At 38.4% G+C, this 24,707-nt stretch overlaps 2 protein-coding genes across 13 annotated transcripts in view; both read right to left on the reverse strand.

The window, feature by feature from the left end:
* Positions 1-8,530, reverse strand: part of LOC307124520 (uncharacterized protein) — a 30,829-nt gene extending 22,299 nt beyond the window's left edge. For all 8 annotated transcript variants that reach the window (XR_013816272.1, XR_013816273.1, XM_079813763.1 and 5 more), the window contains exon 1: positions 8,399-8,530. The gene's annotated coding sequence lies outside the window, so the exon portion shown is untranslated. The remainder of the gene's footprint in view (positions 1-8,398) is intronic.
* Positions 8,531-8,637: 107 nt separating this feature from the next.
* Positions 8,638-14,485, reverse strand: LOC307124918 (uncharacterized protein). 5 transcript variants are annotated; one of them, XM_079814415.1, is made up of 8 exons: positions 14,384-14,485; positions 14,238-14,286; positions 13,462-13,489; positions 13,037-13,369; positions 12,702-12,781; positions 11,355-11,415; positions 9,595-10,011; positions 8,638-9,466 (listed from the first exon to the last, which is right to left on the reverse strand). In XM_079814415.1, exons 3-8 carry the CDS (start codon positions 13,478-13,480, stop codon positions 9,129-9,131), a joined length of 1,248 nt encoding a protein of 415 aa, XP_079670541.1. In that variant the 5' UTR covers positions 13,481-13,489; positions 14,238-14,286; positions 14,384-14,485; the 3' UTR covers positions 8,638-9,128. The 5 variants fall into 5 exon arrangements, with proteins under 5 accessions (XP_079670541.1, XP_079670540.1, XP_079670542.1 ...); XM_079814414.1 differs by having other exon boundaries at positions 14,238-14,292; positions 14,384-14,484; XM_079814416.1 differs by having other exon boundaries at positions 13,462-13,509; positions 14,238-14,292; positions 14,384-14,484.
* Positions 14,486-24,707: the final 10,222 nt, after the last annotated feature.

A 24,707-nucleotide genomic window follows, 5' to 3' on the forward strand; every position in this document is an offset into this window, starting at 1 on the left:
GGTCAGGGAGGACGAGGAGCAGGTCCTGCTGGTGGCGCCGTACTGGCCCAACCGGACCTGGTTTCCAGAACTTATGCTCCTCGCGACAGCCCCTCCTTGGCCGATTCCTCTGAGGAAGGACCTTCTGACTCAGAGACGGGGCACCCTTTGGCACCCGCGTCCAGACCTGTGGAAGCTTCATGTCTGGCCCCTGGACGGGACGCGGAGGTTCTAGGTGACTTACCCCAAGAGGTAGTTAACACCATCACTTCGGCACGAGCACCGTCTACAAGACAGGCTTACGCCTTGAAGTGGAACCTGTTCGTCGAGTGGTGTTCTTCTCGCCGAGAAGACCCCCGAAGATGTTCGATCGCGTCTGTGCTTTCCTTCCTGCAACAGGGGTTGGAGCGTAGGCTGTCGCCCTCCACCCTCAAGGTTTATGTTGCTGCAATATCCGCCTATCACGACCATGTAGAAGGTAAGACGGTTGGGAAGCACGACCTGGTCGTCAGGTTCCTTAGGGGGGCGAGACGGTTAAATCCTCCTTGCCCCCCCTCCATACCCTCTTGGGATCTTGCTCTGGTGCTCCGAGCACTTCAGAATGCCCCATTTGAGCCTTTGCAGTCAGCAGAGCTAAAGATTCTGTCAATGAAGACTTTGCTGTTGGCTGCATTGGCCTCCATCAAGAGGGTAGGGGACCTGCAGGCATTTTCGGTCGACGAATCGTGCCTAGAGTTCGGGCCGGGTGATACCCACGTGGTGTTGAGACCCCGGCCTGGCTATGTGCCCAAGGTTCCTACCACTCCCTTCAGGGACCAGGTGGTGAACCTGCAAGCGCTGCCCCCGGAGGAGGCAGACCCAGCCCTAGCTTTGCTCTGTCCCGTCCGCGCTCTGCGGGTTTACGTGGATAGAACTCAAAGCTTCAGAACCTCAGATCAGCTCTTTGTCTGTCACGGAGGCCAGCAGAAGGGAAAGGCTGTCTCCAAGGAGAGGATGGCCCACTGGATAGTGGATGCCATCACCTTGGCTTACCAAGCACAAGGTGTGCCCTGTCCGCTCAGGGTGCGAGCACACTCTACTAGAAGTGTTGCATCCTCCTGGGCGCTGGCACGTGGCGCCTCGCTGTCAGACATCTGTAGAGCTGCGGGCTGGGCGACACCCAACACGTTTGCTAGATTCTATAGCCTACGTGTAGAGCCGGTCTCCTCCTGTGTTCTCACCTCAAACGGGTAGAAGCACTGAGAGGCCCCGGCTCTTGTCGGCTTGCTGCGCTACGGCGCTTATATTCTCCAGAAGCAAACTCTGTGAGTCCTCCACCGCCCTCGGTGCCGGACGTGGCGGAACGTCTGGCATCAGGCTCCTTGCCGCTGAATCCTTGAGAACCGGTATTGGGCTTGGGCCATATGAGTGACCCTGCGGGGATCCCATATTTTCTTCCACGGTCGCTCCTACGGGAAGCCCGTGTCTTTCCCTTGGGAGAGCCTTCCCTGCAGTGGGACTGAGCCCCCTTCTCCTTGCGGGCTACGGCTCAGCATTGTACTCCACATAACTCCTTCGGGGTACGATGTGGGCTCCGCAGCGTTCCCTTCTCTAGGGCACGCTTTCCCAGTGTTATCCAATAATCACTGAGCGGGTCATGCGGAACAGCAGTGATGGACTTCCCGGTGTGAGCCCCGTCTCATCAGGTAAGAGAGCTCAGGTGGCTCACACAGGGCACTGGATGGGGGCAGAAGCCATGGCTCTTTGGTAGGGATTCCTCTCGTGGCGTCACGTCCCGTCGCCATGTCCTCTGTACCCTGCTGGGGTGCCTGTCTACCTACCCGGCTCCTCAGCAAAAGGCTGATTTGATGCAATCACCTGTGTCTCATTTATACCCGCACGGCGTGGCATGAGCACCTGGTGCAATCATTGCATGCCAATGTGCATTGGCTCGTTTTGTTACACTCGAAGTAGATTGGCTCTCGCGAGCGAGATTCCTATTCGTCGGTACTCCGACGTGGCGTCTCCGTTCCCTCCTTCAGGGAACGAGGGTTACATAAGTAACCGAGACGTTCTACATTTTGGAAGTTTTTATTTAGAAAATAAAAAGGTTCTTTCTACACAGTCAAATGGAATACAAAAAAATAAAATTTTATTTCTGCCAAAATAAAAGCTCTGTTTAATGTTTGAAAGAATTCAACATTTCTTGCTTTTAAAAGAAGTCTCTTCTGCTCAGCAAGATTGCATTTATTTGATCAAAAATACAGTAAAAACAGTAATATTGTGAAATATTATTATAATGTAAAACAGCTGTTTTCTATGTGAAAAATAGTAGCTAAAGTGTAATTTATTCCTGTGATCAAAGCTGAATTCATCATTACTCCAGTCTTCAGTGTCACATGATCCGTCAGAAATCATTCTAATATGACGATTTGGTGCCCAACAAACATTTATGATTATCAGTGTTGAAAACAGTTGTTTACAATATTTTTAGGATTTTTGAAAGCTTTCTATTTCAGAGAAATGCTGTTCTTTTGAACCTTCTATTCATCAAAGAATCCTGGGGAAAAGTGAGCATATTCAACATAAGAGACTACTTTAAAAAAAATTACATATCCCAGTCTGAACTGCAGTACTGTAGGGCTTTGAATATTAACACCTGACCACTCTTGTGGGTTTGCTACTGTTATAATTAAAAACCGCATAAGGGTAAAAACATGACAGCCAGACATGATATAAGCAATACAGCTATAACTACTAACATTGATACTGGGTGTGCGAATGATCAAGAATTGACAATAGTCAATCGTATTGGTGGCACCGAGGGGCCCCCAAATAAAATTCTGCTTAGGGCCCCATAAGGGCCCTGGTCGATACAATGTAAAGTATCTGCTCTGGCTCTTGTTTTAAATTATTTTGTATTATTTTTGTTGTCATCTGTTGACGTTGTACAAGCCGAATGTGCCGGTTTGTTGGTGTTGTATTTGTCCCGCCACCCTCCTCCACTGTGATTGGATGGCTGGGTAAAAACCGACAGTTATTAGCATTGCATTTTACTCAAAGTTGAACATTCTTTAACTCTTGGTGACCAATAAAAAAACGACGAGCAAATAGGCGCTCACCGCCTCGTTGCGCTCATGGCATTCTAAAAATGCTGCTCCCATTGAAAACAATTGGATATGCCAGCCGTGTGAAAAAAACGCTTAAATCCATTAAAAGGCTATTTAATATATTACATAAAGATTGTGATGTGGTGTTTGTTTAATTTAATTGTAAAGTATGCACAGTTCTGATTATGCATAGGTGACATATGTGCAAAGCCCTTCAGAGAATTGTGCGCTTAGCTGAGCGCATCTCAGGGTCTGCTCTCCCCTCTCTACAGGACATCTACCTCAAACGCTGCCAAAGCAGATCTGTTAAAATTATCAAAGACTCCATCCACCCCAGTAACCATCTTTTTACTTTGCTGCCATCTGGTAAGCACTTCCGTAGTCTGATGGCAAAAACTGAGAGACTCAGGAGGCGTTTCTTCCCCCAGGCCATCAGGCTCTTAAATTCAAAACCAGCCTCTTAACATCTTGACGTCTCTACTTAATATTCACTTTATCAGTAAGATCTTCATCATTCACTACCTCAATGTGACATACTGTCAGTGTTGACCCGTTTGCACTTTTACCTCTTATACATTCATGTGTATATCTTAATATTTAAGACTACGGTATAATGCACATATGCACATTGCCTCTTGTACATCCTTAACCTTAATTAATTTTCTCATAGATATATTTATGAATATTTGTATCTGTGTATATTGTATTTCTATGTATATTTTCATCTGTGTTGTATTTTTATTTTGTCTTTAATATTGCACTGTCCATGGAGCGGACCTGACTTTCATTTCACTGCTGGTTATATATGCTCTATATAATTGTGTATGTGACAAATAAATCTCTTGAATCTTGAATCTTCACCTTTGCATTTAAAAGGTTTTTGTCGTTGTCTTTTGGTCACTTGTATTAAGCTAAAGAACAATCTATTTTGTTGAATATGCCTATTCTTTGGCCAAATATAATTTAAAACTACACTTCTGATGAATGTGTGTATCATAGCTGCTTTAATAAAAATTAAAAACCCCCGACAATTTCTTTATGAAGTAACTCTGACGTCATGAATATCAATTATTTTCTTAGCACCCTCACATATAGACCAATTGTCTGTTTGTAAACATACAGAATGTGCGCGCAGCTAGGTTGCAGAAAACCAGGGAGAGATGGAAAATTACAATATAAAATCATTAGATTTAAAAAAATTATAGATTATTTATAGATATATATTTATAGATTACTAATTATAGATAATTAGATGTTATTTTCAAAATATTGTCTGCATATTACAATAGTTTGTTACCCAGGGATAGCTGTGCGTGAGAACCGCACCACCACGGTGGCTGAGTATCACCGGTGCTGGTTGGCTGGTCGGTATGTGAATGCTGTTTTACGTGAAAATTATGACACGAGTGAAGCACAAAATTTTTTTTACAAAATAAATGATAGGTTCGCAATTAAATGTTACATTGCAGCCATGGAAACATATTATATTCATGCCGAACGAGAGAGGTAGGCTTTGTAAAGTGAGCTAAATTTAAAGCTTTGCCTGCGTTTTGAGATCTGGTCATCCGATTTTTCACAAATTTAACAATAGGCTTACTCCATTTTATTCTACTGGACATGGAATCTCTTATTTATTTTCCCAAATCTTCATTTACGTCTCTCAGGGGATTTCTTCCTTTTGTTTGCTTTTAATTAGGAGATATTCCCATCATTTACTGTGGTAAAGTAGAAAACATATGCATTTTACTTCAAATTATTTAACACCGTTTGTGTTTGTTATTAGACAAACTCATAAGTCTACCTCGTAGACTTAAAGGGATAGTTCACCCAAAAATGAGAATTATGTCATCATTTACTCGCCCTCAAGTTGTTCCAAACCTGTATGAGTTTCTTTGTTCTGCTGAACACAAAAGAAGATATTTTGAAGAATGTTGGGAACCAAGCCGATAGAGCAACCATTGACTACCATAGTATTTTTTCCCCTACTACGTTTGTAGTAGGGATGCAACAATACAGTTAGTCCACGGTTCAATACATACCTCGGTTTTTAACCACGGTTTTCGGTTTGGTTCGGTTCGGTTCTGATGGCTTGTCACATCAGTTTTTTGTTATTCTATTCTTAGGCGACAGGAACAACAAGAGGTTAAGGAGAAAAAAATACTTTTTTTATTGCAATACTCTTTCTTTATTTTACTGAAAATAATTGAAAACCCTTACTTAAACTTAAAACTTTACTTTAAAAAAAAAAACCTTGTACACATAGTGTATTGTAAAATATAAAATAAATATATATAAAGATTTACACTGGCAGCTCACAGCTGTACAGCAGCATTTAAGTATGAAATTGAATGAATAAATGTAAAAATAAAACACTACATAGACTTCACTATAAAATATACATTGATTCTTATCTCTGATGATTCTTAAAGCTACTGTATTAGTTTTTCAGCCAAGAGCAGTGAGTGATTTTCTCTTTGTCTTTTGTTGTTGTATTAACATTAAAGGGATAGTTCATTCAAAAATGAAAATTCTGTCATCGAGAAATGAATACAGGTTTGGAACAATATTAGAGTGAGTAAATAATGACATCATTTTAGAGATGAACTGTCTCTTTCAGGACAGCGTGTTCACTAGGCTGCTGCTGTCAATTTAAGACCTCTGTGCATCTAATAAACAGACACACACGATTTTACTTTCACTTTAGACATAACCGACAGTGTTTATGTTAACCGTGGGTGTATTTGACAGTATTAGCGCAGTAAGACGTATACTTAGTTCAGTAATCCCGTGTTTGACCGGCGTTTAGTGCGCATGCTCGGAAAAGCGCATGTTAAAACCGCGCAGGCGAATGAGCCAGCAAGGCTTTAAAACGCATGCAAATAATGAACTTTCTTGATTGTGAATATCTATAGTGTTCCGTGAGTATAACTCTACCACTAAAGGCCCGGGTATACTTCACTTACCGCGCCCGGACGCGTCACGCGCGCAGCCCTGTCCGCGCGTCTTTCAAAGTATACTACACAACGGATGCGCGCGGATGCGCGCGGATGATCGCGTTCGACACATGCGCAGTAAAAAAGTGTCTATGCTCTACCAGACATCGGATGGCAGCACTGAGTCCTGTCATCAGTGGGACATTCGCTGGGCATGGTCGGAGAAGAACTGTAGTGCTTCCACCATTGCAACATAGTTTGGAAGAAACACTGAAGAATAAAAAATTCTCAGGTTTTTTTTCAAGCGTGTTGTTTTTAAACCGGTCTTTGCACACTCTTCTTCAACGGCTGAACACTGTGCTCAATACTGTGCGTATTGCCACCTAGTGGACTCTTCTGTACTGCTGGCACATGCGCTGTCTAGAAATTTGGGCTGCGTGCGGACGGGGTGTGCGGCCGGCCGCGAGCCCTCCGAATGACGAAAATTTCGTCATGCGGGCGGTGCACGAACGCGGACGGCCGAAGTATACCCGGGCCTTTAAAGCTACACTATGTAACTTTTCCGTCCACTAGAGGTCGCCTGTTCAAAACAAAGGCGTAGTTTGATGAAGGCACGTTTGAGCGCAGAATCTCGGGACATGTGGTCTTCACCTCACAGCCGGTGGAAAACAGTCAGGATAGGACTCGGGCAGAAATCATGTTCATGGATGCGATTATTAACATTACTGTAGTCTGAAGCAGAGCAGGACCGAGTGTAGTGGAGCTGAGCAAGGCCGCAGGAGCGATTGAAGAGCGGGACTGTTATTATGGCATAGTCGCTGACGGGACTTTTATTATGACACGGTTGCCGGCGCCACTTCCTCTTTTCCAGTCATGAGTATATGAGGTAATATATGAGGTAACGCAACTCTGTTTATCGTATTAGATATATCTGAGTGTGTTGAAAAGGAAGTTATGACGTTCGCTCGGCGGCTGCTATGACACTTGTTCACAATGCAGTGAGAGTAAAGTGTTTCACTGAATAAAACCGCAAACCGAGGGTGACGCAGATATGACGCAATCGACAGGCGACTCCCTCACACGCATAGCTCACACGTCCCGGTTCCTTGGTTAAAATAACAATTTTCTCACGATTTACAAATAGTTGAAAACATTTGGGATATTCTAAGTACTCAACTGAACAAAATATATAACACTGGCCTAGTGGTTTCAGGATATTTTACTGCAAAAATCCTACATAGTTCACCTTTAACGTGTGATGTGAATGTATGTCGCGTTATTCAGTATTGGGATGGAGGCAAATTAGATAATTTGTAGAAAAATAATTAATTCAATGCAAAACCGGAAAAAACGCAATTCACAAGGGCGTATTGAACCGTAAATGCCGTACCGAACGGTTCAATATTATATTGAGAATTGTGGCATCCCTAGTTTGTAGTGTTTATAATGCTTGTAGTACATTTATAACATTTTGCTTTATTTACCGGTATTATTTCTGAATGCAATAAAATGTGACTTACCTGTATTTTTTTTCAACCAAACGATTAATTGGTTAAAATTCTTGTTGGTTAACGGTTAACCAGTTAATTAGCCTCCCATATATATATATATATATATATATATATATATATATATATATATATAGGCCTATATATATATATATATATATATATATATATATATATATATATATATATATATATATATATATATATATATATATATATATATAGGCCTATATATATATATATATATATATATATATATATATATATATATATATATATATATATATATATATATATATATATATATATATATATATATATATATATATAGTGCAGAATCAACTTTGCGTTGCGAATATACATCAATCATCAAAAGCGATTGTGTGGAAATTGAATTTTTGTGCCATCTAGTGGTTTAATGGAGAATACAGTCAAATGACCAATTGTATATAAGTAATCTATTATGCTTGGCTTGACTTTTTTGAACGTAAATGGTTGTAGGCCTATAGTATATGGGTCGCGAAAAAAAAGGGAGAAAGGGGGAAAAAAGAGGGTCGCGAAAAAAAGTTTGAAAACCACTGGTCTAGCCCTTAACACCGGTAGAGAAAAACATCTGGCGCCGTGCATGCGAGTGAGGTCGAACAAATTCGTACGAATTAACCACCTCGTAAAATTCGTACGAATTGCCGTGAGTTCGTGCCAGTTAATGATTGAAACTATCAGTCTGACAGTGCCAGCTAACGTTACATGGCCTATTTTAGAACTGTCACACCAGATGATGAAACGACAATGAAAATAAATGACAGTAAACGTTACCTTGTATATTTCGGTTAACTGCCATTGTGTGTGTATGGTTAGCAAGTAGACCTATGGTAACAGCTTTACCTACCTTTCTTCTTCAAATTTTCTGCCTCAGTTGAAGTGCAGCGCAGAACTGAACCTAAACGAAACAACCCGTCACACTGGTCTGATCTCAGAAGGGAAAAAAACCTTTCACTTTCACTTTAACTTTCTCGTGACTGCAGATAAACACCTCCCACGCCCTATTTCAATGCCAAACCGACGCGTAGCTTTTTGCTTTTTATCCTGGGTGTTTCTTAGATTGTCTCCAGCACACCACATTTGCATTTTTTAAATAATTTTAATGTATTATTAAGACTAAATATAAACTGGGCATAGACAGAGGAATATGGGAGGAGGATAAATGCAGACTCATGCATTTAATAACATATAGGCTATACATACTTTTGACAGCTACACTCTACCAATAACATCTAGACATATTATCACTCATGATTTGAAAATAAAGATGATAAACAATATATTTTAAAATGGACAAGATGCACAATGATTCATGCACAGTGACTGCTACCATTTAAAAATGCTTATTCATTTTCATCAGGATCACCCTGATAAAACACTGGGTTTAGATAAATATATATCAGTGTAATATACAGTAAAAAATGCTCATTGTCAAGTTATTCATTTAAATTTGGTCTATAAATGTTTTTAATAATTTGAGGCGTTTTTATAGACACATATGTTTAAAAAATACTACCCCAAATGCATGTCCTTAAAATGGAACTGCCACCGTACAGGCTATTAAAAATCTATCTCTGTTATTTCTCCAGATGTGTGTCTTTTGTTTCCTTTTCCTCTGGTGGACATTTACTGGCTTCCAGCTCTCTCGCTTTGTTCTCTGGGCGTCTCATTTTCTCACTCATCATTTTGTGTATGTTCTCCAGCTGTGTGTGTTTCCCCTGAAGCTGATTCTGTTTCTCTTCAACCTCTCTGACTGTTTGCATCAGTTTAGCATTAATGTCCTTGAGACGTCTGTCCTTGTCTTGAAGTTCTTCATCAAGTCTCTCTTTCTCTTTCTCCAGATCTTTAATCTTTCCATCTCTTTCTTCTAAAAGAGATTTGGTTTCTTCAAGACATTTAGATTTTTCATTAAACTCTGAGAGAAGCATAAATATAAAACAAAGATGTGAGATCAAGCAAGTTATGCCCTTAACAAACAACCAAGTGTGCTTGATAACATTTTAAAATGTAAAAAAGTGTATTATTATTGATCAAATTTCTTACCTGAAATCCTCAACTGTTCTTTCTTCTCCAACATTTCCTCCTGTCTCATTTGCTCCTGTCTCAGTGTCTCCAGTTGTTGTTTACTAGTTTCCATCTCTTTAATTGTGCTCTTCAGCAGTTTCTCTTTCTCGCTCATCTGTTTGCTCATTTTCTTCAGTTGTGTGTCTTTCTCCTCAAGCTGATTCTGTTTCTCTTCAATGTATTTGGTTATTTGCATCTGTGATTCTTTCATATCAAGATCTTTTCGATTTTCTAGACCACATTTTTCTCTGATTGTTTCTAATTGTTGCAAGACTCTTTCTAAGTCAGTCTTGGATGCCTTTAACTGTAGTTCAGTTTGTTCCAGTTTTTTCCCTTGATTTTTGAAAACTTTGAATATTGTTTGGTGAAGTACCTTCACATAATTCACTTCCAGCTCTGAAAAAAAAAAATCGCATAATGATGTCTACTTTTATCTTTAATCTTTATCTTTTATTTCCCGTGTGTAACCATAATTAGCTGGCTACTTTTGTTTTTTGTTCCAAAGCTTTCCGTTTGGTCTCCTATACATTATGTTTAAATAAACTTATCCTTTAATTGTTCTCCTTGCCTGAGGGTTTGTGTATACAAATTTCGGAGTGGGAAATGAGACTCTGGGTATACCTCTGTCTAGTCTGTGGGGTTGAGGTGTTCTAAACCCACATTTCTTTTTAATTCCTTGTGCTGGTCTTTCAGGGAGCTATGGTGGAGCAGCACTATCAGACCTTATAACACTCCCTAACGTCCTGATTTACAACACCAAGGGCGTAGGTTTGATTTTGAAATTGGTGTGGACAGCCCCAGATGCTGAGGATTTAGGAAATTAATTGGATAGTGTATTCAGGTTTTTAGTTTACACTCACCTATAGGATTATTAGGAACACCATACTAATACTGTGTTTGACCCCCTTTCGCCTTCAGAACTGCCTTAATTCTACGTGGCATTGATTCAACAAGGTGCTGAAAGCATTCTTTAGAAATGTTGGCCCATATTGATAGGATAGCATCTTGCAGTTGAGATTTTTGGGATGCACATCCAGGGCACGAAGTTCCCGTTCCACCACATCCCAAAGATGCTTTATTGGGTTGAGATCTGATGACTGTGGGGGCCATTTTAGTACAGTGAACTCATTGTCATGTTCAAGAAAGCAATTTGAAATGATTCGAGCTTTGTGACATGGTGCATTATCCTGCTGGAAGTAGCCATCAGAGGATGGGTACATGGTGGTCATAAAGGGATGGACATGGTCAGAAACAATGCTCAGGTACGCCGTGGCATTTAAACGATGCCCAATTGGCACTAAGGGGCCTAAAGTGTGCCTCAAAATTGCTTAAATCACCTTTCTTTCCCATTCTGACATTCAGTTTGGAGTTCAGGAGATTGTCTTGACCAGGACCACACTCCTAAATGCATTGAAGCAACTGCCATGTGATTGGTTGATTAGATAATTGCATTAATGAGGAATTGAACAGGTGTTCCTAATAATCCTTTAGGAGAGTGTATATTGACCTTAACAATGTTTATTAATTAATTAGGCCTATATAATGTTACAGTTAACCAAGAGCGTAGGTTTGATTTTGAAATTGGTGGGGACAGCCCCAGAAGCTGAGGATTCAGGAAATTAATAGAATAGCGTATTAAGGTTTTTAGTCTATATTGACCTTAACAATATGTTTATTAAGGAATGATATAATGTTACAGGTAATAATACACAAACATAGTGAACTTTAGCAACACTCACCTGTCATTAAAGCAGATTCCTCCATTTTCATTCTCTGATTCTCCCCCCATGTTCTGTTTGACTGTGGAAAAATAGCCTTAAGAGTCCATTATGTGTTTATTTACAGATGGAAACTATAAACAAAATTCATCTTATGAAACAGTGACCATATAGAGCTGATGTTACTGATTTTAAAGACATTTCTGATTAGAGCTGATTCTGTGTTGCTTTTTTAGTACGTTAGGCCATGTGTCCACCAAAGCATTTTTAGCTGAAAATGCGTTTTGGCAGAGCAGCGTTTTTGTTTTTGTTTGTTTTTTTTAGTTGAGACTCTGCTTGTTATGATACGGGATATCCACGGAAGTGTTACTAGTATCTCATTTCACAGATAGTTTGTTTCTGTATTGATTCTGTATAAGAATGCAGATACAATGTAAAGTATTTGCTCTGGCTCTTGTTTTAAATTATTTTGTTCCGTTATTATACTGCTTGTTTTCATCTGTTGACGTTGTATTAAATTAGATTAGATTCAACTTTATTGTCATTACACAAGTACAAGTACAAGGCAACGAAATGCAGTATGCAGAATGTAGTGGTTGGTCGGTGTTGTATTTGTCCCGCCCCTCCTCCACTCTGATTGGACAGCTGGGTGAAGTGTGACAGTGATGAGTGCTGCGTTTTGCTAAAAACACGGCGCTCCCATTGAAAATAATTGAATACGCCAGCCAGCCACGTAAAAAAATGCTTTGGTGGACACACGGCCTTAGTGTTATAATGCGCCCATCTGAATAAAAATCATGTCTTCAATCATCCGTTTGCATCCATATTACAATTAGATCACGTTTACGACCCGGTTTACACTTTCTTACAATAAAAAATTCCATATTCCGTATTCAAGTTACGAAAAAGTGAAACTGACACGACGGTGATGTCGGACGTAAGCGTTTTGAACTGCGAAAGGCGTTACACTTTCTGCGTGAGTTACGGACGGCAGGCTGGCAGAAGCTAGAAATTTTACTTTATAAAGTTTTAAATATGGATATTTTTCTTACAAAAACCCATCAATTTGCTTTACAAAGCTTTTATTAACCCCCTGGAGCAGTGTGCCGTGTGGAGCATGTTTATGATTTATGGATGCACTTTTCTGAGCTTCAAACTCGTGGGCCCCGTTCACTGCCATTATAAAGCTTGGACAAGCCAGAATATTTATTAATATAACTCTGATTGTGTTCAGAAAGCATCAGAAAGAAGAAAGTCATATACACCTAGGATGGCTTGAGGAGGGTGAGTAAATCATGGGGTAATTTTCATTTTAAAGTGAACTAATCCTTTAATGGTTCATGTAGAGTAGTTTTTAAATTGTCTTACCGCATGTAGTGTCAGATTAACTTGTCTACCTTGAATCTTTGATGGCTGGTTTACAGGTTTGCCATCAGAATCTTCCCTTGCTGGGGGAACAAGACACAATTTAAAGCATGAGCATGTGTTTGGTGTAGCTGTTGACTGATCACCTCTAGATTAATTTCTTTCTGATAGGAGACGGTTGAGGACATTGAGCTGGTGTAGGCTAGACCCAGACAGCAACATAGTGTCGGCCCAGATCCGGTACATGTGGATTCAAGACCAGACCAGATCTGGGGTGGGGGTCGAATCTGGGCCGACTCTATGTTGCTGTCTGAGGAGTGAAATTATGGGATGCTCACCTTCTACTCCTACTGTTATTTCCTCTGTTCTGTCTTCACTGATGACCTGACACAGGTAAAATCCTATGTCTGATTCTCTGAACTCTCTGAAGTTCAGAGACACATTTCCTCTGTTCAGCTCTTGAGTGGAGAGACCTGTTCTGCCCTCATAACTCCTCCCTTCTATCACCTCTCTGTTCTTATAGAGACAAGCACAGTCTGTCTCCTTAAACCATCTGATCTCCATGTCATTAGCACTGATTTCAGGTGACAGATGACACGGTATGGTGACATCAGACCCCAGTTTGATCTCAGCACTCTGAGATTCAATAGGGATAATAAGATTAAACTCGTCTGTGAAGGAAGAGAGATACACATGGACTTTTGTACATGCTATATTTTTGTGTTAATTAAATAATATCATGTGACAGAATTTTAAGCCTTACTGCTGCTTGTAGATGCCATTAATCTCCTCTAAATACAGGGACAAAAAACTGTTAAAGAAATACATAATTTCCTTCTAACCACTCAACATCACAAAATTACTTCATAATATTTCACAATACTTAACATTTGGGTAACACCTTACATAAGGTTCATTAGTTAACATTAACTAATAATGAACTGCACTTATAAAGCATTTATTTATCTTTGTTAATGTTAATTTCAACATTTACTAATGCATTAGTAAAATATTGTTAACATTAGTTAATGCACTGTGAACTAACATGAACAAACCATGAACAGCTGGATTTTTATTAACTAACGTTAACAACTATTAACTAATGCTGAACAGCCATGAGCTGTTGTTCATGGTTAGTTCATGTTAACTAATGCATTATGTTAATGAAACCTTATTGTAAAGTGTTACCAACATTTGTTTAATTAATCATACAACTAGAGTAAGAAAATCTGTCGATTGTCTGTTTATGACCTGTTTTGTACTTTATTATTAATGTCTTTAAGTATTGTGAAATGTACTCCATTGTCACAGTATAACACAACAAGTATTTTTTATTGTTTTACAACAGAATGTTTGTTTCATCTGGACAGAATTGTTTTTTTAGTGTCTTAACACCCCATTTTAAGATGTTGCATAATGTTAAAAGAAGTTCTACTTTTAAAGACTTTTCTATTTGTTCACATTTTAAACACAGAATACGGTGTGTGTGTGTGTGTGTGTGTGTGTGTGTGTGAACAGACCCATGGCTTGTTGCTTTACCTTTTCTGTCGAAAAATCTCCAGTCTCAGTTGAAGAACGTGCAGAGGACCTGAAGCTGTCACAAGTTTTGTGTCAAGAAAAATGGAGTTATGTTTATATACAAATCTGTAGGTGAATTTGTTGTAATCGTTCAGAGTAATTTTCACCTTTCCTGCTGTTGTCTGTGAACGCTGTCACACTATAAGCATTCAAATCTCTTTCACTTTTACTGCACGAACACATACTTTCACTTGCACTCTCAGAATATAACTCATCACTTAGCTTCTGCTGTTTATATCCTCACATTCATTATATAAGATTCACTACTACATGTTTATCAGGTTATTTGGATGTCCTTCATCAGAATGAAAGGGGTTTTGTTAGCTAACTCAAAATTAATTTGGATGCCTGTTTGCCATATCACATGGTTCATTTTTTGTATGCTTGCCTTGTTGGATAGTTTTACGTGTAAGAAACTGTGGATTTTGTGGATTGAACTTGAAAAACTTCAACGTTTACCTAATTCTGTATATAACATCCATTTTCTGTCTCTCCACCCTGCCCAACCCCAAAATAAAGTGTCTGTCAACTGAATAAGCCCATGAGATTCGTCATAACCTAAAAATGTGAACATTGCCAAAAATGCAGCAAAGCACATTCTTGTCATTGCTTTTGAACAACCAGGGACAAAGGTAATCTTGTGTTTGTTAACCTATTCAGATTAAGTGAATAATGAAACCAAGAATTACTTTTTAAAAAATATTATTAATAGTCTTAAGTATGAATTATAAAAACAAGATTTATTTTCCTAATATAAAATATATATAATATATATATATATATATATATATATAATATATAAATATAATTTCAGTTGTAAATACAGTGGATGGACAAAAATACAGGTTGATTATTATGACAGTAACATGATCCTGATAAGCCGTAGTGGATGCTGGAGGCTTTATCTAGATTGTAGTTTTATTAGTTAATCAATCTCAAACAGTCCAACATAGAGTTCAGTTTTTGTTTTAAGCATATAATAATAATTTCTGTAAACAAAAAGATGGGCGCTGTGGATAAACCAAATAAAATTACATACTGGTGGTTTTGCAATACCAATCCATAGAGGTGATCATTCACAAAGAATTTGCTTTACTTTATGCTTTCCCATACCACTAGATGGCAGTACAGACCAGTCATGTTCACATAGAGACCAGGTATGAGTCTGATTATACATTTAAAGAGCATGCAGAAATTAAATATGCCATTACAAATAACCAGAAATCAACATATAAATACTTCTAGCCTACAATGTAACTACGTCACCTTAAAATAAAGTGTAACTGCAATCACAGTCAAAACCAAATTAATAATGGCAGGTCATTAGTAATAGAAAAAAAAAAATTCTTGCAGAAACACTTAAGGCATGAATTATTCTTTTCGCTCAGCTTATAGGCTACGTGGCTGTTAGAAAATGTAAGATGGACTTAATGATCATGGTAGTCATTTCCTGCTAACTGGGAGAAAACAGCCTGAGCAGTCATGACTCATGTCCATTAACATCCCACGGAAAACACCTGACAGCACTGCTACACATGCTGAACCCCCAGAGGTGCTGTTTCAAACCTGCCTTATCTCATTTCTGCAGGACTTACAGAATATAGAAAAACACTCACTGCACAAAAAAGGCAACAGGCAATCTGACCTTTTCGTCTCAATAATCAGGACTATGTCTGAAGTGCTTCTATAGAAGCTACCAAACAGCTACCTATTAAAAGGAAAAAAAAAACTTTCTAAGTAAAATAATCAGTTAAAGGTTGGATAGGCAATTTCGGAGAGGCCAGTGTTTCCAGATTGGGTCACAGATTTCCAGGCCAAAAGCTCACCAAAACCAGCCCACTCAAAAAATAAAAACAGCCTAAAACATTAACTGCCAAAATAATGTTATAGACTTTTATTTTGATACATATAACGAGTAGGAAAATAGTGTGGCCCCTTTAAGAGCGCTCGCTCCCTGTTGGATCACCTGCATTCTCTGTGTGTGCGCACTGCGTCGAACTCCCATGTGTGCGTATTATTTTCTGTCTTCTGTTGCTAACATTCAGTTATTTTTGTTTTATTAAGTAATGCTGTGGATGGAAATGGAGTTTGTGACGGACTCTTAAGAGAGTTCCGCAGGGAATAAAGTGCGAGCTGTTTGATGTCAATCGCCTCCGTGTTTGCTTCAACTCCAGTTACGTTAAGTGAGCTATCCGTATTTTTCACCCGGACACACGCGTTACACATGTATGATAATTCGACAAAAAAAAAAGAACAACAACAATAATGCGCTTACCTTTGTGTTGCACTTTAACTTTGGACAGAACTACATTAGGTCTACGTCTTTCGTGAAGTACCTAGAACACAATACAGACCTTTGCAAAATCAAAAATCCGCCAGCTTTCAAGTAGCCGACTAGTCTGGAGTGAGTTTCCCAAAAGCATCGCTAGACAACTGGTTGCAGGTTCCATTGAATTGTGTTGGTAATGATGGAATTTGCAACCATAGCTGTCTTCGGGAAACGCACACCTGGACAGTTTAAAAGATGTCATGTGCTGAACAGGAGCAGTATAGTCCAATATTCAGTTTTTATTTTGATTAAATCATTTAATTGTATTCTGATTTCAGAGTTACAAATATAATTTACAAAGAGCCTTCGAGTCATTATCTCCCACAACAGGTGCAATTTATGTTTTGAGAGTTTCCCATTCTGTACTGGGCAACTTACACTATATTGCCAAAAGTTTTGGGAAGCCTGCCTTTACATGCACATGAACTTTAATGACATCCCATTCTTAATCCGTAGGGTTTGATATGGAATTGGCCCACCCTTTGCTGCTATAAAAACTTCAACTCTTCTGGGAAGGCTTTCCACAAGGTTTATTAGTGTGTTTATGGGAATTTTTGACCATTCTTCTAGAAGCGCATTTGTGAGGTCAGGCACTGATGTTGGACGAGAAGGCCTGGGTCATGCATTTCAAAGTGATGAATTTAAAAACACCAGATAATTTTGTGAGCCATCACATTTAACACTGACAGCAGTGTTATCAATATGAATATTAGCCTTATGCAGATGCATTTATTTATCTAGCTATCAATAAATGAATCCCAGTGCTCAGTCCAAGATTTTGAATGAACTGCATTTCTTCTTCAGTCATGCCCATTTATAATTACAATAATGCCTAATTAACTAGTTTGCACTATTCACTGTAGTGCATACAAAGTCATCATATTATGTTGCCAACAGTGTCCAGATGGTCCTGAATAGAAAAACATGCATCTTGGCAAAATGTAATATATATTTCTTTAACTCACAGACTAATAAATAAATCTGTTATTGCTCTCTAAAATGAATTGTTTTGAGACACAAAATGTATTTTAAAACTTGAGAACGCCTAGTTTGTTTTCAATGTTGGTAAGCTGAACTGTCCCATTTTTTGCAGTCAGTTAGTATCAAGTATCAACAACAAATATGTTTTGAATGACATAAAAATATTTATTATATTTATTTCTTTGCACAGAATGCAGAAAGAACAAATAGCATGCACAACTATCTCTCAGTGCACACTTACATGCAGTCATATAATGAACTCAGCATACTCAAGTGCCTGCTATCTGCTTGTTTTCCACTATTGCACATTGAGCCTACTGTCATTGTTTTACATTACTGACACTCCACTGGAAACCCACATAATCTACATTACTTTATACATTATTTACACAGTGTATGTTTTAAAGTATAACCAGTGTATTGTTACTCTTGCTGACACCACAAATAGAACCATTTTGAACACTTGTATAATTCATAGCCCCTTGTTATATGTGTGTGGGACTAAATGTGAACTACAACCGGTGCAGATGTCAAATTAACGTATTCCGAGTGCTTACAGGTTTTGTGAATATGATAAGTGTTTTGGTGCTTGGTAGGTTCATGATGTTGCTTTATTGCACTTCTAAATTGTGAGATTCAACTGCCACAATGTTGGTACATGCATATTCCCACACTTTTCAACATGAAAAACTGGGTAACCTACTAAGAAAAGTTCCTTCTCTTCTGCGAATGCTTTTTACTCATTCTAGCTTTTCATTCTTGTTGAGAAAAAAAGGTTAAAAGATAACACTAAGGTCTCTAAACCCTAAGAGCATGTTGTATGAGAATAAAATTTAACTAAATTATGTGTTGAGGGTCCTAAGCAGAGGAGACTGGGGACAATTGCAACATACTTCAATCACAAACACAAACTAAATGTGATGACGCTTACAACTTACATGTTCAGCATGCCCCTCTTTGCTTGAGACTTTTTTTATGCTTTCTCCTGTCACAAGGCAATAAATTAATAAACTTTCCAACGATATGTTTTGTCTAGATTAAAAAAGTTTTGATTATAAAATAATGCAGTAAATTTTGTATTTTAAACATTACACCACCCGCTAAAAGGAATTTAAGTACCGTTTCCATGGTTACGCAAAGTATATGTTTATTAAGTAAGGTTTTAGTTACAACAGTTAAAAGCAAAGCACATCGGTCAAGGCTAAAACTATACTTGAGATGGCAACATCTACATACTGTACATAAAGCAGCAATTTAACAGGACACAAAGAGAGATGCGTTTTTCCTGTTAAGCTGCACCCCCACTTTGGGGCTCACAGCTGAAAACGACCTACCTCAATTAAAACAATTATAGCTCCTGAGAACAGTGTGCTACAGGCACAATTAAGGTATCTTTGGAAAGAAGACACTTGGGACTCTACTAAAAAGCAATCAGAGTTGATAATTCTCAAACAGATAAAAAATTATAATAGTTGAAATGCCTCAAATTATTTGCACTACATAGAATGCTTTATTATTTCATGTAAAAATATATGAAAATAGACCTGGAGGAATCCAGTTCAGTTATGGATTGAAAGCCACACGACTTATCAGTTAATAGTTTAAGTTTGAGGAAGTTTGAAAAATGTGGTTCCTGCAAGCTTTTTTCCAAGAGTGTTCGAAATCGCCCCCTATACCCTTAAATAGGGCACTATTTGAGTGAACATCCATTTTTAATGGTGTCCGAAACAATAGTGGACGTCTTTGAGTGCACTTATTCAATCCCACCATGCACCGCAATAACGAGTGTACATTAGATACGCGCTGGAGAATATGCTTGTTCGATGCCCGATCGGCGTATGACAGCAAAGTCCCGCGAGAGCATTTCGAGAGCAAACGAGAAACAACTCCTTATGCGTTTGAAACGTTCTCTCACTCAACCAGACGGTGTACTCTCAACGCACTGAGAGTCGCGCACTGAATGAATGAACTTACCGCTGTCCGATTCGCCCTATGTACCCTCATTCTCCATTACTCCACTACTCCAAAAACGAGCCAACAAGCTTAAAGTTAACCATAACTCTTTACTTGTGTGGCACTGAACTTACTTGGAAAGGGGAATAATAAAGTAACTAATAAGCATTTAATTAAAAAAAATAATAATAATATTTGTAGTAGGCCTATATATTTCATACTTTATAGTAGGCTACTATTAATATTATGGGCGTCAGAAGCAAAAAAAATGTCGGTGGGTCCTTTAACAGAAACATTTTACTGGAGTAGATGCAATTTACAAAAAATATATTTAAATATATCGGCTTGTTTAAACGTCTGGTTGAGGAAGACACACCTACGGAAAACACAATCTTCATCAGCAGCAATAGTGTAGGGGTAAGACGCTTGACGATAAGATTTGACGCAAATTGATCAGAGGTTCGAATCCGCCTTTTACCAAACTCGCACTGATCCTTTTTTCCATCATATATCAGATCGGAAAGGAATTTATTTTCTATGAATATGAAGAAAATATTAGAGAAGTGAAAATAAAGCTACTAACCGATTTAATCAGTGTTTATCAGGGTATGTAAACAGACGTGCTCAATTGGAGATGATACAAGTGAGTGGGCCCAATATCATTGGTCTTAAAAAGTGTGTGAGTCGATGCCATCTCCTGGCGAAACGCGGGAATTCATTCAATGCACGGCGCGACTTTCACCGTGCATTATGGGTATTCTCTAGCCGTCGAGCATACATCGGTTGCAAACTCGTTATTGTGGTGCATTGTGGGATTGTATGAGTGCACTTAATAACGTCCACTATGGTTTCGGACACCACTAAATGGCTGTTCCCTCAAATAGTGCCCACAGCTGAATCAATCATCCATCCATCTTCCGAAACCGCACTGGTCCAGCCCAATATCATGCATACAGGTATAAATTATCCTTTTTAAGATGATTATTATATTGTTTGATTAAGGTTACATGCTAGTTTCCGTAGCATAGTTCAGGATAAATCTTTTCATTATTACTGGAGCTGCCAAACAGCAAGCACAAACTGCAAAATCGGCAGCCTTTCCGGCGACTTAGTGTCCGAAATCACTCACTCGTTTTCGAAGTGGACTATATCAGTGGACTAATGTAGGGAATAGTGAATGAGGGTATAGGGGGCGATTTCGGAAACAGCCTATGTCTGTTCCACCCCCCCCCCCCTGCTTGAGGCACATCCCCAGAAATGACATCTCCCAACTAAAACAATTGCAGTTGCTGAACAATTTGCACTACATGCACAATTTAGACATCTTTAAAAAGAAGACACTTTAGAGTTTATTACCCAAACATTAAAGTAGAAAAAAACTTAGAAAGACAAACAGTTATAGAAGTTGAAGTGTCTTGAAGATGATTTGTGCTACAATGAACACTTTATTATTTGATGTAAAAATATATGAAAATAAGCCTGGAGGAATCCAGTTAGTTAATGAATTGAAAGGCACAAGTCTCATCAGTTTATATTTAAATTTTGACGAAGATATCATGAAAAATGGGGTTCCTGCATGCTTTTTTCTATAAGAATATGTCCAGGTGCCAAGAAACCTACAGGAGACTTGATAACCTAATGTTATGAAGTGTACTGCAAGCTGTTTTAGCCATCATATATGATGCTTGAATGCTTTTTCAACTATAAAATAATAGGCAGAACCATAAGACTTTGTATAAGTGATTTATTTGTACAACAGAACTTATAAAAATATAATAAAAAAATGAAATATTAATAAAAAAAGAGCTAAACTTCTTTGCAACTGAAAAACAACAAGTAATATAAGTATAATAACTATAAATAGAACTAGTAATATAAATATGAATAACAATATAATATAAATATATAGCTATAAAAACACACACAATTTGCAAATGTAAAAAAAAACATTTACTGGCCTTTTACTGGCCGATTCAGGTCTACAACAGCAAGTGCAGATCTTGAAGAATCTGAAAGCTTTCTTCTCTTTTCTGCTGGTTGTCTGGTGCTTGGATGCCATAGCTCATCTGAAGACTCAACCTGATGCCTGTAAAATGGCAAGGAAAGGAAAGAGAATTAGCACTGCATGTAATATTTCTGTATAGTTTGCCCATTAAATCAACAATCACACTGTCATCATTCACTCTAATTACAGGCCATCCCATGAACAATGAAACTGATGGGCAGTCGGTTAGACAGCATTTATATTGACGGCCACCTATACATTCTCACACAGCCCAAGCATCAATCTAACGGCCGGCTATACAGTGAGCATTCATATTGATGGCCAGACATAAAATCAACAATCACACAGATGGTCGGCCGTCCAGAACTTTTCTTTTTTCGTCAATTTGTTTTTTGTAGCACAGGGGGAAAAAATGCATTTTATATATATATATATATAATTTTTTCCTGTGTGTGCTAGAAAAAATGCTAAATATCAGTATATGTATAATCTATACTGGTATATTGCAATTTTTCTAGCACACAGAAAAGCATAAAATAAATACAGTCTCAATATGTATATATATATATATATATATATATATATATATATATATATATATATATATATATATATATATATATATATATATATATATATATATATATATTTACACACGGGGAAAAAATATATATAATTTTTCCCCATGTGTGCTAGGAAAAATGCAAATTATCAGCATATGTATAATGCATACTGGTATATTGCATTTTTTCTAGCACACAGAAAAAATTAAATAAATACATTCTCAATATACATAAACAACTACACATAGCAACTCACCGGTATATTATTGGATCAGCTCCGTTAACAAGCATATCACCGTCATCGCTGTCTTCACTCTCCTCAATGTTTTCCACATCGCTGCTTCGAGTGAGCTCAAATAAAACATCCTCAGCACAATAAAAACTTCTTTTGACGATCCATTGGATAATAAATTCCGTCCAGTTAGTAAGATTAGCAAACAGTTGCTACAAAGAGACCGTCTCTTTACTAGCCCGTTAGCTGTTAGCTGTCAAATGACAGGGGAGGTGTGTCACAGACAGTCGCAGCTTCTCGTGGTAGAGAGCGCCAGATTCAAATGAATAATCACGCCCATGTGACGAATATAAACATGCCAGGTATCGTTGGAATCGTGTGTTCATTGGCTACATTTTCTGTCAGTCATGACGATTCAATGCTTTTATTGGCTCCAGATAAACAGACATTATCATTGGATGAGCACATCATGACATCAGCTAAACCGAGTGCTATGGTTGGACATTTTGGACTAGATCCCGGCTATCTTTGCATGTTTTTGTGTGTGGGTGGTTTTATTATGTTCGTAACATTCTAAGCTATAAACCCATGCCACTTTATGCTACCGGGAGACTGTTTTTTGTGCATTATTTTATTGCATAACAGTCTAGTATGATACTTCGCTCCGCAGAAATGCGATGTAAACAAAGGATTAACCATCAATATTACACCGTTATTGTTTCGTTGGATTAAAAATGCTCTATGGGATGTTATTCAGTGGACCCTCACCTTTCCATTCATTCTGGAACTTTTAGCAGTGGATGCGTGTGTGGCTCGTAATTAGGACACTACTGGTATGTGCTCTGTTTTTCTTTATACTTGCTTTGATGTGTATTGCTTACATTAATGCAAAAATACAGCCGTTATAAGCTTTTCATTGAAAAACAGTGGTCTGTCCTCGATGCTTGAGGTTTATACCTTTAGAATGATATATAGTTTGTCAAGATTAATGATGTTTTTTTACGTTAAATCTATTAACAAACATTACACTTGTGCTAAAAATAGCGCTTCAACCCGGGTACGTCCTCATACAGCTTAAGGGGTTCAAAAGCAGTAAATGTAACACATGGGTGTCTCAACATGCAGTAAACATCTAGCCTGGCTCCACCCTCCTACGTACTTCCGCTCAATTTTAATTTTCCTTCAGTACTCCGTCTGGGACTGCTGTATATGCTTTGGTTTTCTCCGAACAATTTTTTACTGGTCCAATCAGCAAACAGAGGGAGTGGCTGAGAACGATGACGTTGATGTTGTGCGCTAGTTTGAGTTGTAGTTCAGTAATGGCGGCGCAGAAAAGAAGCGAGTGAAGCCATTCATTCCTGGCACCGCTGCCGAATATCCAGAAGTTAAAGCCAGAGCAAGAACAATCTTTGCTGATTTTTATTGGGGGCCATGATGTTGTGGCCCGGGAAAAGTTTGATTTTCCAGTTCGCTCCGTTAGTGGTGAAGGAGTTGGCTGAAGCCATCCGTCTCCCACCACCCACGTTAAAGCCCCCGGCCGAATTACCTACTGTTTTAGACAAACACCAAGGTCGTGTGGTAATTGAATTGCTCTCCGAATCCACATCTCTGAGTTTTCAAGAATATATCTTATATCTTATCTATATCTTTGACCAGAATATAACCTTTTTGACCACTGCAGAGCACCGTGTGGTTGCGTGCGCTGTAATTTGGATGCATTTCTAGACTTGTACAAATGAAATGAATGTATGAGAGTCTGGTAAGACCAGGCTAGTAAACATCAGCACTTGACCTTAAAATAGGCAATGCATTGCCAACAACTAAAAACCCTTTAAAGAATTGTAGTATTACCATCAAATAATATCAAGAATAAAAGTTCAAATACATCCCTTTCACAGAAAGCACACAACCATCACACTGTGCCAACAACCTGGAGAGAGTGAATCTATGACTTGGGAAACAAACTCCATCATACACTTATTTATTAAATATTTCCAAAAGATTCATAAATAGTCTTCAAGGGTTAGTTTACACCCAAAAAAGTCTATGGGTTGAAAATTCTTTCATTAATTACCCAAACCCTTTAGACTTTTTTTCATCTTCGGAACACAAATGAAGATCTATTTGATGAAATCTAAGGCCACATCCACACGAAGCCAAAGCTTTCCCTATCCAATCTTTTTTTCCCTCGTCTCATGAAATATCCGCGTACACACGAAACCACTGAAACTGACTCAAAAAGATGTTGTATACATGCCAGACCAGTATGTGGCGCTGTAATTCTGCCACAGAAATACACTAAAAACGGAAAAGAAGAGTTGTGGCTAAAAGGGGTACAGCAATGGTAGGAAGTGAGGCAAAATCTCAC

Source organism: Gobio gobio (assembly GCF_949357685.1).
Source record: "Gobio gobio genome assembly, chromosome: 4".
Lineage (NCBI taxonomy): Eukaryota > Metazoa > Chordata > Actinopteri > Cypriniformes > Gobionidae > Gobio > Gobio gobio.

Excerpts from the sequence above, each read along its gene's own strand:
- LOC307124918 (XM_079814415.1), bottom strand. Across the intron at positions 11,416-12,701 it reads TTAATCTGACACTACATGCG|TCAAACAGAACATGGGGGGA; the intron begins GTAAGACAATTT and ends ATTTTTCCACAG. Across the intron at positions 9,467-9,594 it reads AGAACAGTTGAGGATTTCAG|AGTTTAATGAAAAATCTAAA; the intron begins GTAAGAAATTTG and ends TGCTTCTCTCAG.